This window comes from Cervus canadensis, chromosome 26, assembly GCF_019320065.1.
Source record: "Cervus canadensis isolate Bull #8, Minnesota chromosome 26, ASM1932006v1, whole genome shotgun sequence".
In the NCBI taxonomy this organism is placed as follows: Eukaryota; Metazoa; Chordata; class Mammalia; order Artiodactyla; family Cervidae; genus Cervus; species Cervus canadensis.
Window position 1 is genome coordinate 21,004,129 of NC_057411.1, and position 13,165 is coordinate 21,017,293.

Sequence of the window (13,165 nt, forward strand, 5' to 3'; positions counted from 1 at the left end):
CCACCAGGGAAGCACAAAATATGCTGTAAATAAAATGAATTGGGACTGTATTCATTCTTAAAGCTATCAAGTGAACAACAATTTGATTTGCCTGGTACTTTTCAAGATAAATTAATATTACTCATTATGAGCTATGGAGTTAAAGAGCCTCTTGATAAAGGTGAAAGAGAAAAGTGAAAAAGCTGGCTTAAAACTCAACTTTCAAAATACAAAGATCATAGCATCTGGTCCCATCACTTCATGGCAAGTAGTTGGGGAAACAATGGAAACAATGATAGTCTTGATTTTCTTGGGCTCCAAAATCACTGTCGACTGTGACTCTAGTCATGAAGTTAAAAGATGTTTACTCCTTGGAAGAAAAGCTATGAGAAACCTAGACAGTGTATTAAAAAGCAGAGACATTACTTTGCTGACAAAGGACCATATAATCAAAGCTATGCTTTACCCAGTAGTCATGCACAGATGTGAGAGCTGGACAATAAAAAAGAGCGAGCCCCCGAGAACTGATGCCTTTGAACTGTGTGCTGGAGCAGACTCTTGAGAGTCCCTTGGGTAGTAAGAAGATCAAACCGAGTCAATCCTATAGGAAATCAAACCTAAATATTCATAATAAGGACTGATGCTGAAGCTGAAGCCCCAATCCTTTGGCCATCTGATGGAAGGGCCGACTCACTGGAAAAGACCCTGATCTGGGAAAGATTGAGGGCAGAAGGAGAAGGGGATGACAGAGGATGAGATGGTTGGATGGCATCACTGACTCGATGGACATGAATTTGAGCAAACTGAAATGTCAGCCCACTCCAGTGTTCTTGCCTGGAGAATCCCAGGGACGGAGGAGCCTGGTCGGCTGCTGTCTCTGGGGTCGCAAAGAGTTGAACATGACTGAAGCAACTTAGCAGCAGCAGCCAGGAGATGGTGGAAAGGCAAGCTTGGCATGCTGCAGTTCATGGGGTCACAAAGAGTCGGACACACCTGAGTGACTGAACAACCAGTACAAGCTATATTATATATTATTTCTCTTCAAGAAAATGATAACTATAATTTCATCAGAACAGTGGTATTTGCAAAATACATAAAGAAATACTAATGATAAACACAAATGCTAAGACTGTATAAAATCTTAATGAAATCTTAGTGCGTGTGCAGCATCAGCTATGCTGTTACCAGTTTATAATAATACACTTGGCACTTTTCAAGCAGTTTGAAACATTCTCTGAATTTGAACTCTCTCATTCAAGAAGAAAACCTCACAACATTGTGAGGTAGATAGGTTAACATTCCATTTAAAACGTTAAGGGCAGTTGGGAGCAACGATATAGTTCTCTTAATTGCCTGACATGATTACATTTCTCTCATTTCTTACTAGCCAGAGTTAAAACTTTCAAGCAAGAAAAATATTGAAACATATAAAAGAATGTTCATTGTAAGCGTTCACAAAATCATCTTAATCAAAACTTCTAGTTTGCTGCATTTTAGTGCACTTCCTGTAGTTTTGTTTATAAAACAGATCTCCTAGTTGAGGCATTAAAAAGAGCAAAGTTCAAATCAAACACTTTTTGCTTTAGCAAGATCTGAAATCTTTTGCTGCTCCTCATTTTAAAATACAGTATAGATTCTTAATTTACATCACATAAAGGCTTCAATTAGAAAGTTTAGTGTGGGGGGATGAGAAAGACAATGGATATTGTGTAGATTTGCAGGGGAAACTTTCCATGGATTATTCTGACCTGCCAATTTAACTAGCTCTACACCTTCACCTACATTATTAAAAGTATCCTTCATTTCCTTAGATACAGTTGGATATAGTTTTAAGTGATATTATTTATATCAACCATAAAGCTGGTTTGGTTAAATGACATACTTTGCCAAACACGATGTGAGTTGAACTTTTTTCCTAGGAGAAACACTGGTCTAGCAATAATCATTTCATTCCAGTGACTTCTGGAACCACAATATCCCGTCTAGTGAACATGCATAACACATGACTGAACTGGATGAAAGAGTTCTTGCATTCTCTTTCTCTACTGATTATCATCTAAAGTATTTCCTGGGGAATTTCTCTTGGCTTTGAATTCTTGAAAAAGAAGTTTCACATAGATAATCTCTTAGGTCCCATCCAGTTCTAACAGCTATAACTCTAGCATTAATTTCAATAACTTGTAACAAGTTCATTTTTCACTTCCATGATGACATGAATGAATGCCTTGCATACATCCCATCTCTGTCAAATAAATAGATGAGCAAAGTATCAAGTTCACTGGATGATTGCTATTAATGTATTTTTGCTGTTAGTGTTATTGAATCAAGAAGATTTTCCTGAGAGGTGGTTAGACATTGCAAAATGTTTTGTTTCAATCTTGTTCTAGCATTAAAAATTAACCCTTTCATCCACATGGCACCCCAAATTCTATCAAGATTCCACAGGAATTATGTGCTGCATCATTTACTGTCAACTGAAATGGCTTTGACCTGTCTTTTTAAAAACAATGAGTCAGAGAATTGTTGAGTTGTTATTTTTTTTTCTATGAAAAGATGTGTGTGTTATTATAGTATTCACAGCATGCAAGACAAAGCCCAGGCTTTTTTTTAACCACAAAATATCTGCAAAATTCACAAAGCAATACTATTGATAAATAAAAATAACACTGTAAAAAACCCACTTCTTTGTAATTTTAATGCATTTGCAGCATCATCTGTACTAATATCATTTTGCAGTAATATACTTTACATTTTTTGACCAAGTTTTAAACATTCTTTGATTTTTCAACTTTATTATTTTACAAGAAAGCTTTACAACAATGCCACGAGTTAGATCACCCAATGTCCCATATGGTAGATGGAAAACATGAGGAAAAGCTATTGCATGATCCCCATATCACCACACAACAGATCAGAATCCAACTAAAAATAGTATATATAAATCTATTTTTAAAATCTGCTTTTCCATTTCTTAGATTTATGCAGTCTATTACATTTATTTCTCTCATATGTGTCAAAATGCCATTGGGCTGAAGTAAATTAACTGTATTATAATTTAAATACATATATGTAGTTTCACAGATATTTATATGCAAAGAGTTGTCACAGTCTTCTGAAATAAAAATATAGGTACACAAAAGCACATATCCATTCAATCTAGACAGATTTGTATTCTTGTGTCTACCAAAGGTTGTGTTAGGCTTTAATATAAAGAAGGTACATCATCAATCAAACACATTTTGAATATGCTAAGTATTTTCCAAAAAGCTTTGGCTGTATCTCTACATATAAAATGAAGCATAAGGATTTAAATTTTTATTCTGCTTTTACTGTTGATATTTAGTTGCTAGGAGTCATCAGCTCAGAAATTTGGTGATCTTTTGTTTTCAAAAGGGAAGTATGTATGGATAACCATTTTGTGTTTATTATATCTTAACATTTATATTAAATGACTAGGAGTTTTTTAGTTACATTTATCTTATTTACATATATATTACATATAACACACATACATGCAAATTTAAAGTTTCAGTCATTAAAGAAACTAAGAGACTAGATTTTTCTTAGATAAGTCAGAGCAACAAGTCTAGAATTTGAGGCCTCATGTTTGGTACCTGAGTGTGAATCCAGCTGCATCTCTGTGGCCACAACCCTGATGACAGATGACCAAGCATCCTATGACTACTTGGGTATAAGCAGACTTGGTTATACATACATTACTGAGGCATACAAAACTGATTTTGAAAACCTAGCAATTCACCTAATTTTTTACAATGTAATTTAAACTATTCTGAAATCAATTACATGATTTTAAAGAAGCAAAGTACAATTTTTAAATAGTATATTGTTTCATTGAGCCCAAAGCACATTAATAATAATTCATAGCAGCTAATCCATATATGGGCTTCCCAGGTGGCTCAGTGGTAAAGAATAAACCTGTCAGTGCAGGAGATGTAGGTTCGATCCCTGGGTCAGGAAGATCCCCCTGGAATAAGAAACAGCAACCCATTCCAGTATTCTTGCCTGGAAAATTCCATGGACAGATGCCTGGCGGGTCCATGGGGTTAGAGATAGACACAACTGAGCATGCACACACATAGTCTGTATTGAGAGCCTGCTGGGTACAGACACTGTTCCAAGTAATTTACCTATATGAATGCATTTAATCCTCATAATGATATGAGGTGGGTACCATTTTTATTCTCACTGTAGAGATGGAAGTGCTAATGCAGAGATGTTAAGGACCCATAGTTTGTACATGGCAGAGTCAACATTCAAGCTCAAGCAGTCTGGTTCTAAGCCTGTGCTCTCTCCCACTAGACCTGGGGCTGGTTTAAGCCTTAGGCCATTCACTCATTAAACAAATTAAGTTCATTTACTTTAAAACTCATAAAGGCATTCCTTCCCATTATAACAAACTTTTATACAGTGTATAATATATGCCAAACAATGTGCCAAGTACTTTGCACAAATCAGATTTCCTAACCTGACATTCTAGTAGACATCTGACTTGTCAGAGAACTGAAGACTTAAAGCACTGTATATGATAGAAGTATATCTAAACGATAATTGGATGTCTCATTTCACCAAAAATCTAAAGAGTGTTTGTTTTGTTAGTAATCATTTGAAACATCTCTGATAGCCTAGGTTCCACTGGTTCTTTTTATCCTCCTTATACCCATGAAAAAGTGCTCCCAAAAGTTGTCTCCTTTTCAATCTAGCTTCAAATGATGTGTGAATGGCAAGATACTGTTAAAGAATAAGCCAGAAATGCTTATTAACAATACAACATGCATCCTGAAGCTAGTACTGATGTATATAACCCAATTTTAATAGCAAGTTCAGATATATCTAAAGACCTTTTAAATAGCAATTCTCATGGTTAATGATAGTGCTCTGTATTTTGTAAACCCAGGTTAGAATTCAAGTTATGTTGAAAATCTCACACTGCTCCATTCAAGCCGTTGAAGGTCCAGTAATCAGTCTTAGAATGCTGGAGCCCTGAATCCTCAAGGATGGTTGCTGTTTGATTTTTGCTAGATGAATCCCAAGTGCTCTAGGTACTACATGAGGTAAGATTTTGAGAGCCCTGGCAGCTCTTCATATCCTGTCGAAAATAATGTTCCCATCTTCAATGGAAGGAAACTATATATAAATATTCATCTGATTAATAGGATCACAATTTCCCATGTGAGTGAGGAGTTGGTGCTACTGTCATTTGCTGTGTCTTTTTCTCTAGGGTAGAGAAAGATTTCTGTCACATGTATACAAAGTCCACCTCATGATAGTAGATTGCTCTGCCTCTGAAGGACTTCTTGACATTCAACAAAAGAACTGATCCAAATCACAAGAATACAAATGACACATAATATGCAGGAGTTTTAGCTCTATGTGTGATGGATAAAATTCAGGGTCAGTTCACACTAGATACCAGTCTTGGAGGCAATCCAGTCTCGATACTGAGACACTCTTGTGTAGACCCCAGGTTTTTTGGGAAGAGCACATGATTGTCCCCAACTTACTATACCAACTAGGTACCAGATTTCATGATTATCATAAACCAGAGGTCCACCAGAATCTCCCTAGAGAAAAAAACAATTGAAATTGTTAACACTAATTTAATTCAGTAGGACAATCACTACAATCATCTCTCTTCCAGAAACAGTTACATAGAACATGCAACCAGATTAAACAGATTATATGATGGTTCTCTCGACTTAGTTAAAATTTTGTGCTAAATTATTAAGTAAATTATTTTCCAGAAAGACCAATACTAATTTATATGGAATGGCTACATTATTTATGCTTCAGCATACATATATTTTTTGCTAGTTTTATTAGACACTTTAAGCATGATTTAGTAAGCATTTATCTAAAATATTTAATATGAGGTTGATATTTGTACATTGAAAAAAATGGCAACCCACTTCAGTATTCTTGCCTAGAGAATCCTGTGGATGGAGGAGCCTGGTGGACTGCTGTCCATAGCATCGCACAGGGTCGGACACAACTGAAGTGACTTAGCAAGCATGCATGCATTGGAGAAGGAAATGGCAACCCACTCCAGTATTCTTGCCTGGAGAATCCCAGGTTCAGGGGAGCCTGATGGTCTGCCGTCTATGGGGTCGCACAGAATTGGACATGACTGAAGTGACTTAGCAGCAGCAGCAGCAGCAATTTTCTGTGATCTCTTCTGAGTATGTTAGCTCTTGACTGTATTTTATGAACCTACTCTGGCTTTCTTTTCTTTCACTTACCTATTTCTACCTTATATTTGCTTTCTGAATTTTATACAAGCCTTCTTAAATCTCTTTTGGATGAAAGAAGATTATGCAAATAAATAGATGCAAGTATCGAGGTTAAAATTGTGGTCTCAGTAGTTGAACTGCCCAAGTTTCAGATCCAGCTCTATTAATTACTTGTTGTGTGATCTCAGGTAAGATACACAGGGTAAATTCTCTGTGCCTCTGAATTCCTACTATGTGTCACAGGGCTTCCCTGGTGGCTCAGATGGTAAAGAATCTGCCTGCAATGCAGAAGACCCCTGGGTTGTGAGGCTCCCTGGGTCGGGAGTATCCTCTGGAGAAGGGAGTGGCTCCCCACTCCAGTGTTCTTGCCAGGAGAACTCCATGGACAGAGGAGCCTGGGGGCTACAGTCCATGGGGTTGGAAAGAGTTGCCCACAATTGAGCGACCTAACACTTCGCTACATGTCTCAGGCATTTTGATGGGCATTGAGGATTCAGTTCAGTTCAGTCGCTCAGTTGTGTCTGACTCTTTGCGACCCCATGAATTGCAGCAAGCCAGGCCTCCCTGTCCATCACCAACTCCCGGAGTCTACCCAAACCCATGTCCATCGAGTCGGTGATGCCATCCTGCCATCTCATCCTCTGTCATCCCCTTCTCCTCCTGCCCCCAAATCCTTCCCAGCATTAGGGTCTTTTCCAATGAGTCAACTCTTGGCATGAGGTAGCCAAATTGGAGTTTCAGCTTCAAAATCAGTCCTTCCAATGAACACCCAGGACTGATATCCTTTAGGATGGACTGCTTGGATCTTCTTGCAGTCCAGCTGACTCGCAAGAGTCTTCTCCAACACCACAGTTCAAAAGCATCAATTCTTCGGTGCTCAGCTTTCTTCACCGTCCAACTCTCACATTCATACATGACCACTGGAAAAACCATAGCCTTGACCAGGTGGACCTTTGTTGGCAGAGTAACGTCTCTGCTTTTAAATTTGCTATCCAGGTTGGTCATAACTTTCCTTCTAAGGAGCAGGCGTCTTTTAATTTCATGGTTGCACTCACTATCTGCAGTGATTTTGGAGCCCAAAAAAATAAAGTCTGACACTGTTTCCACTGTTTCCCCATCTATTTTCCATAAAGTGATGGGACTGGATGCCATGATCTTAGTTTTCTGAGTGTTGAGCTTTACGCCAACTTTTCCACTCTCCTCCTTCACTTACAATGACCAAAAATTAACTGTCCCTATGCTCATAGAGCTTGACACTTAGGATAAGAAAAAGCAATATGAAATAAGCCTACAAAAATGCAAATGACAACTGTTATGAGTGCTATGGAGACATACAATAGGGGGATTTGACTAGCCACGGGGGTTAGGGATATTTCCCTTGATGAAATGTAATCAATCTAATAGCTGAAGGAAGAGGAATAAATCATGAAAAGCAAGGTGTTAATGAAATGCATTTTAGACAGAGGGAAGCATGACAAATGCTCTGTGGCATGAAGCAGCATAGCATATGCAAAAGCCTGTGGAAACAGGAGACTGGAGAGAGGACAGCAAGGGGGCAAGTGGTACATAATGAGGCCACAGCAGGGAGGAGAGACTATTCTATATAAAGTCCTATGGGTCTTTTTAAGAAGTTTTTATCATAAGATAAAAATAAAGATAAAGCACTGAAGATTTAAGTGTTTTAAGGAGGGGGTTAACATGATCAGATTGCATCCTGTTAGAAACCATCCTGGAATTCATTCGACTAATGCACTATAGGATCATAAGAATGAATACAAAGAGATAAAGTAGACAGTTAATGTATGTGGGAGGGGGTCAAGGGACAGGAAGGGGAGGAGAGGTTGAGAGAGGATAGAAAGGAAAAAGGTGGTGGAGAGACATTTAAGGAAGTAAAATCCATGGGATTAGGTGGTTATTTGAATATGGGAAAAAGAGAAATTAGAAGGGTTTCTAGCCTTTGGCATATCTAACAGAATCAAAGGGAATGTCATTTACAGAAATACGAAACAGAGAAAGATTAGTTGGGGAGAAGAATCAGCAGAATCAGATACAACATTTGAATTTGAAGTGCCTTTGAAATATCTAACTGGAGCTGCCAAGTAGGAACAGAATAGATAAATCTGGAGATCAAAAGAGAGGATGGGGCTAAAAGTAAAATTTTATATAGCGTCTGCAAAAAAGATGATAATTGAAGCTATGAAAGAGAATTAGATTCTCTGGGGAGAAAGTATCGAGTGAAAAGATAAACAGGCATAAATTAACATGTAATGGGTGGGGTTAAGAGAAGGGCACTGAAAAGGAGATAGAGACGGAGCAGACAGAGATGCAAAATGGAAATTATTGCAAGCCAAGAGAAGACAGTATTTCAATAAAGAGGGCGTGGTAAGCACTATTAAATACTGCTAAGAGGGAAAAAAGACCCCCTCAAATTGTTGATGGTCATTAATGATTCATTGAAAACATTTGGAAGAGAGATTTTGATGAAGCGATAGGGCAGGAACCATATTGAAACAGTTTGAGGAGTTAGTGAGAGATGAGAAAATTGTGACAATAAACATTTTCTCAAATATCTGATAGTAGAGAGATACAATGAGAGGCTAGCTGGAGGCATTATGGGTCAAAAAAGAATTTTCTTTTCTTTTTTTTCCATGACTTGAGAGATCTGAATAGAGAATTTAGTTACAAGAGAAATGTTGACTCTGGAAGGAGAGAGACTGTAATTGCTAATGTATGCATGCTAAGTCACTTCAGTTGCGTCCAACTGTTTGTGACCCTATGGACTACAGCCTGCTAGGCTCCTCTGTCCATGGAATTCTCCAGTTAAGAATACTGGACTGGGTTGCCATTTCCTTCTCCAGGGGATCTTCCCAGGGATCGAACCCTCATCTCTTACGGCTCCTGCATTGGCAGGAGGGTTCTTTAGCACTAGCGCCACCTGGGAAGCCCAATTGCTAGTGTAAACTTCCCCAAAAGGTCAACAAGAAGAGGAATCTGAACAGTGGGGAAGGGGCTACCCTTAGTGAAGGGGCAACTTCTCTGTAGTGACCTAAGCTGAAAGTGGATGAAAAGGGTCCAGATGAAGGCAGATCTGCAATGTTTGATGTTAGGAAGATGGGGAAATTCCCTACTATGACTTTTATTTAATTTTCTTTTGAAAATTCAGAACAGAATCGTCAGTCAAGATTAAATGGGCAGAAAAAACTGGAAGTTAAGCAAAGTGGAGAATGGTGGGAGAATTCAGAGAAAGGTAGATTTAGGAAAAAGAAACAAACATAGTGAGGTCATCAGCTTTGTTATGTGGAACACGCACTGGAGCCATGAGTTCTGTTGTCTTTTTTTCAGGAGCAGGTGACTTCCCAGATGCAGGCAGACAGAGGGTCTGAATAACTGAGCTCTTCCAGGTTTGGAACTTGTCAGACATAAGCACTGGGAAGACAGAACATCAAGTGGGTTTGGGGTATAAGCAAAAATGTCTAAAAATGATCACAGTGAAATCTAAATTGGACAAGTGAACAATGGAAGAAAGGAAAGAATTAATGGACTGTGAAACAGCAGAGAAATTGTGCTCTACAAGACTCTGAAATTGAAGAAGTGTGGTATTCAGCCAACAAATACTTGTGCCAAGACTGGTTGAGGTATTCATAAAACAGAGGTAAATAAAATAGATGCTCTAAAATGAGTGCCTTCACAGAGTTCACTTTCTAGGTTAGTAAAACAGTTAAATAAAATATATTGTGCATTGAATGGTGTAGGAGCTACAGATGAAAATAAAACAGAGAAGGGACACAAAGAATATGTGTGTAAGTTGTGTATGTTGGGCAGTAGGGATTGGTAGGTTGGATTATAACAGTGTGACCAAAGAAACAGAAGTAGTTGAAAATCAGGCAGAAAGGACTGAGGATAGTTGTTAAATAGGAAGATTTGGGAATTGGTGTCACTGGAGATGGAACAGTTTTTGATGACAAGGTTCAAGATGTGGCCCTAGGAATAGGCGACTGAGGAGGAGTGAAGGTCCCTGGAGGTTGAGATCTAAGAACAAAGGATCCAGCTTTTAAATGAGTTGATGACAATATTGCAGAAGTTAGGATGAAGGTGAAATTTATTTTAGGCATCAATGTCATGAAAGAATGAGTGGAACAAAGTAGAGAGGTTAGGAAGTAGGGGGATAAAAACAAGATACATGAGAGATGATGATACAACTGAATAAAGAGCTCTTCAGAGGAGAGGTTCCTCTGTCTTTTGATTAAAAATTTGCTTAAGAAACTAACAATAGAGCGTAAAAGGTTGTCTGAACCAGAAACTGGAGCGAGAGACTAATTTTCTAATTTGTAAATAGTACTACGTCATGGTACTACGTCAATACTACCATGCAAGATGGACACAATAAAGGACAGAAATGGTATGGACCTAACAAAGCAGAAGATATTAAGAAGAGGTGGCAAGAATACACAGAAGAACTGTACGAAAAAGATCTTCACGACCCAGATACTCACGATGGTGTGATCACTCAAACGTAGAGCCAGACATCTTGGAATGTGAAGTCAAGTGGGCCTTAGGAAGCATGACTAAGAACAAAGCTAGTAGAGGTGATGGAATTCCAGTTGAGTTATTTCAAATCCTAGAAGATGATGCTGTAAAAGTGCTGCACTCAATATGTCAGCAAATTTGGAAAACTCAGCAGTGGCCACAGGACTGGAAAAGGTCAGTTTTCATTCCAATTCTTAAGAAACGCAATGCCAAATAATGCTCAAACTACCATACAATTGCATTCATCTCACAAGCTGGTAACATAATGCTCAAAATTCTCCAAGCCAGGCTTCAACAGTACGTGAACTGTGAACTTCCAGATGTTCAAGCTGATTTTAGAAAAGGCAGAGGAACCAGAGATCAAATTGCCAACATCAGTTGGATCATAGAAAAAGCAAGAGAGTTCCAGAAAAACATCTACTTCTGTTTTATAGACTATGCAAAAACCTTTGACTGTGGGGATCACAAGAAACTGTGGAAAATTCTTGAAGAGATGGGAATACCAGACCACCTGATCTGCCTCTTGAGAAATCTGTATGCAGGTCAGGAAGCAACAGTTAGAACTGGACATGGAATAACAGACTGGTTCCCCAAATAGGGACAGGAGTATGTCAAGGCTGTATATTGTCACCTTGCTTATTTAACTTATATGCAGAGTACATCATGAGAAACACTGGACTGAATGAAGCACAAGCTGGAATCAAGATTGCCGGGAGATATATCAATAACCTCAGATATGCAGATGACACCACCCTTATGGCAGAAAGTGAAGAACTAAAGAGCCTCTTGATGAAAGTGAAAGAGGAGAGTGAAAAAGTTGACTTAAAACTCAACAGTCAGAAAACTAACATCATGGCATCTGGTCCCATCACTTCATGGCAAATAGGTGGGGAAACAGTGGAAACATTGACAGACTTATTTTAGGGGGCTCCAGAATCACTGCAGATGGTGACTGCAGCCATGAAATTAAAAGACACTTGCTCCTTGGAAGAAAAGTCATGACCAACCTAGACAGCATATTAAAAAGCAGAGACATTACTTTGCCATCAAAGTCTGTCTAGTCAAAGCTACAGTTTTTCCGGTAGTCATGTATGGATGTGATAGTTGGACTATAAAGAAAGCTGAGCACCGAAGAATTGATACTTTTGAACTGTGGTGTTGGAGAAGACTCTTGAGAGTCCCTTGGACTGCAAGGAGATCCAACCAGTCCATCCTAAAAGAAATCAGTCCTGAATATTCATTGGAAGGACTGACTGAAGCTGAACCTCCAATACTTTGGACACCTGACACGAAGAACTGACCTATTGGAAAAGAGATACTGGGAAAGATTGAAGGCAGGAGGAGAAGGGGACGAGAGAGGATGAGATGGTTGGATGACATCACTGACTCAATGGACATGACTTTGAGCAAGCTCTGGGAGTTGGTGATGGACAGGGAGACCTGGCGTGCTGCAGTCCATGGGGTTGTAAAGAGTTGGACATGACTGAGTAAGTGAACTGAACTGAATTATGTCAATCTTATTATATTAAATGAAATGATGTATAGAAAGTGTTTAGCATTGTTTTTGGATAATAAACACTCAATATAATAATTTTTATTATCTTTGGTTATTTAGGTAACTGATTCTTTGATAAAATATATGTCATTTTTTTTCTCTCAGGTAAACACATAGGCCCAAATTAGAAATCATTAGTGGACACTTTCCTTTTAAAGTGTTGACCTTGACTTTGGACTTACCTTACAGGCATCTACTTTTCCTTCCATGAATCCGGCACATAACATTCCTGAAGTTACCATGCCGTCATACACATCCTTTCTGTTACACACCTCGGAGCTTATGATTTCTACCCTGGCTTGCCGTAGTTTATTTTGTGTTGGTCCTATTACACAAACAAGTGAAAAAACAAAAAACATGTTCTTTGAACACAGCTATATCTAAGACTCAGAAGACACATGAATTGTATATTCTTAGGAGTAAAAGCATTAGATTTTTTTTTATTAATGATTGCCTAATTTTATTGTCTGTGGCATAAATGTCTACATGCAAGGAAACAATACACATATATGTGGTCGTGGTGGTTTAGTTGCTAAATCGTGTCTGACTCTCACGTATTTGTAGACCTTCAAAAGTTCTTGGAATCCTCAAAACTACACACGATATTGTGTGTATATGACTTTTTTTCATGAGGAGAGAGTTTATCACACTGAATTTGTCCAACTTCACATTTTTCCACATAAGGAAGCTGAGGCTCAGAGAAGTTCACTGATTTTCCAAAATCTACTCTAAAGTATAAACCAGGATACAAACTGCACAGGTCTGTTTGCCCTGCTCTGTGCTATACAGTGTTATTTCAGAATGTCTCAAAGCATGAGAAACAAAACAATTGTTGAAGATATACCAACAATATGAT

The 13,165-nt window shown here is 38.4% G+C and overlaps 1 protein-coding gene across 1 annotated transcript in view; it reads right to left on the reverse strand.

Moving 5' to 3' along the window:
* Window positions 1-2,203: 2,203 nt before the first annotated feature.
* LOC122428206 (transmembrane protease serine 11F-like) overlaps window positions 2,204-13,165 on the reverse strand; it is an 89,426-nt gene continuing 78,464 nt past the window's right edge. Inside the window, exons 10-11 of the mRNA XM_043448044.1 lie at window positions 12,492-12,634; window positions 2,204-5,561 (exon numbers count right to left, since the gene is read on the reverse strand). Coding sequence (XP_043303979.1) covers window positions 5,403-5,561; window positions 12,492-12,634 — 302 coding nt within the window. The 3' untranslated portion in view covers window positions 2,204-5,402. The remainder of the gene's footprint in view (window positions 5,562-12,491; window positions 12,635-13,165) is intronic.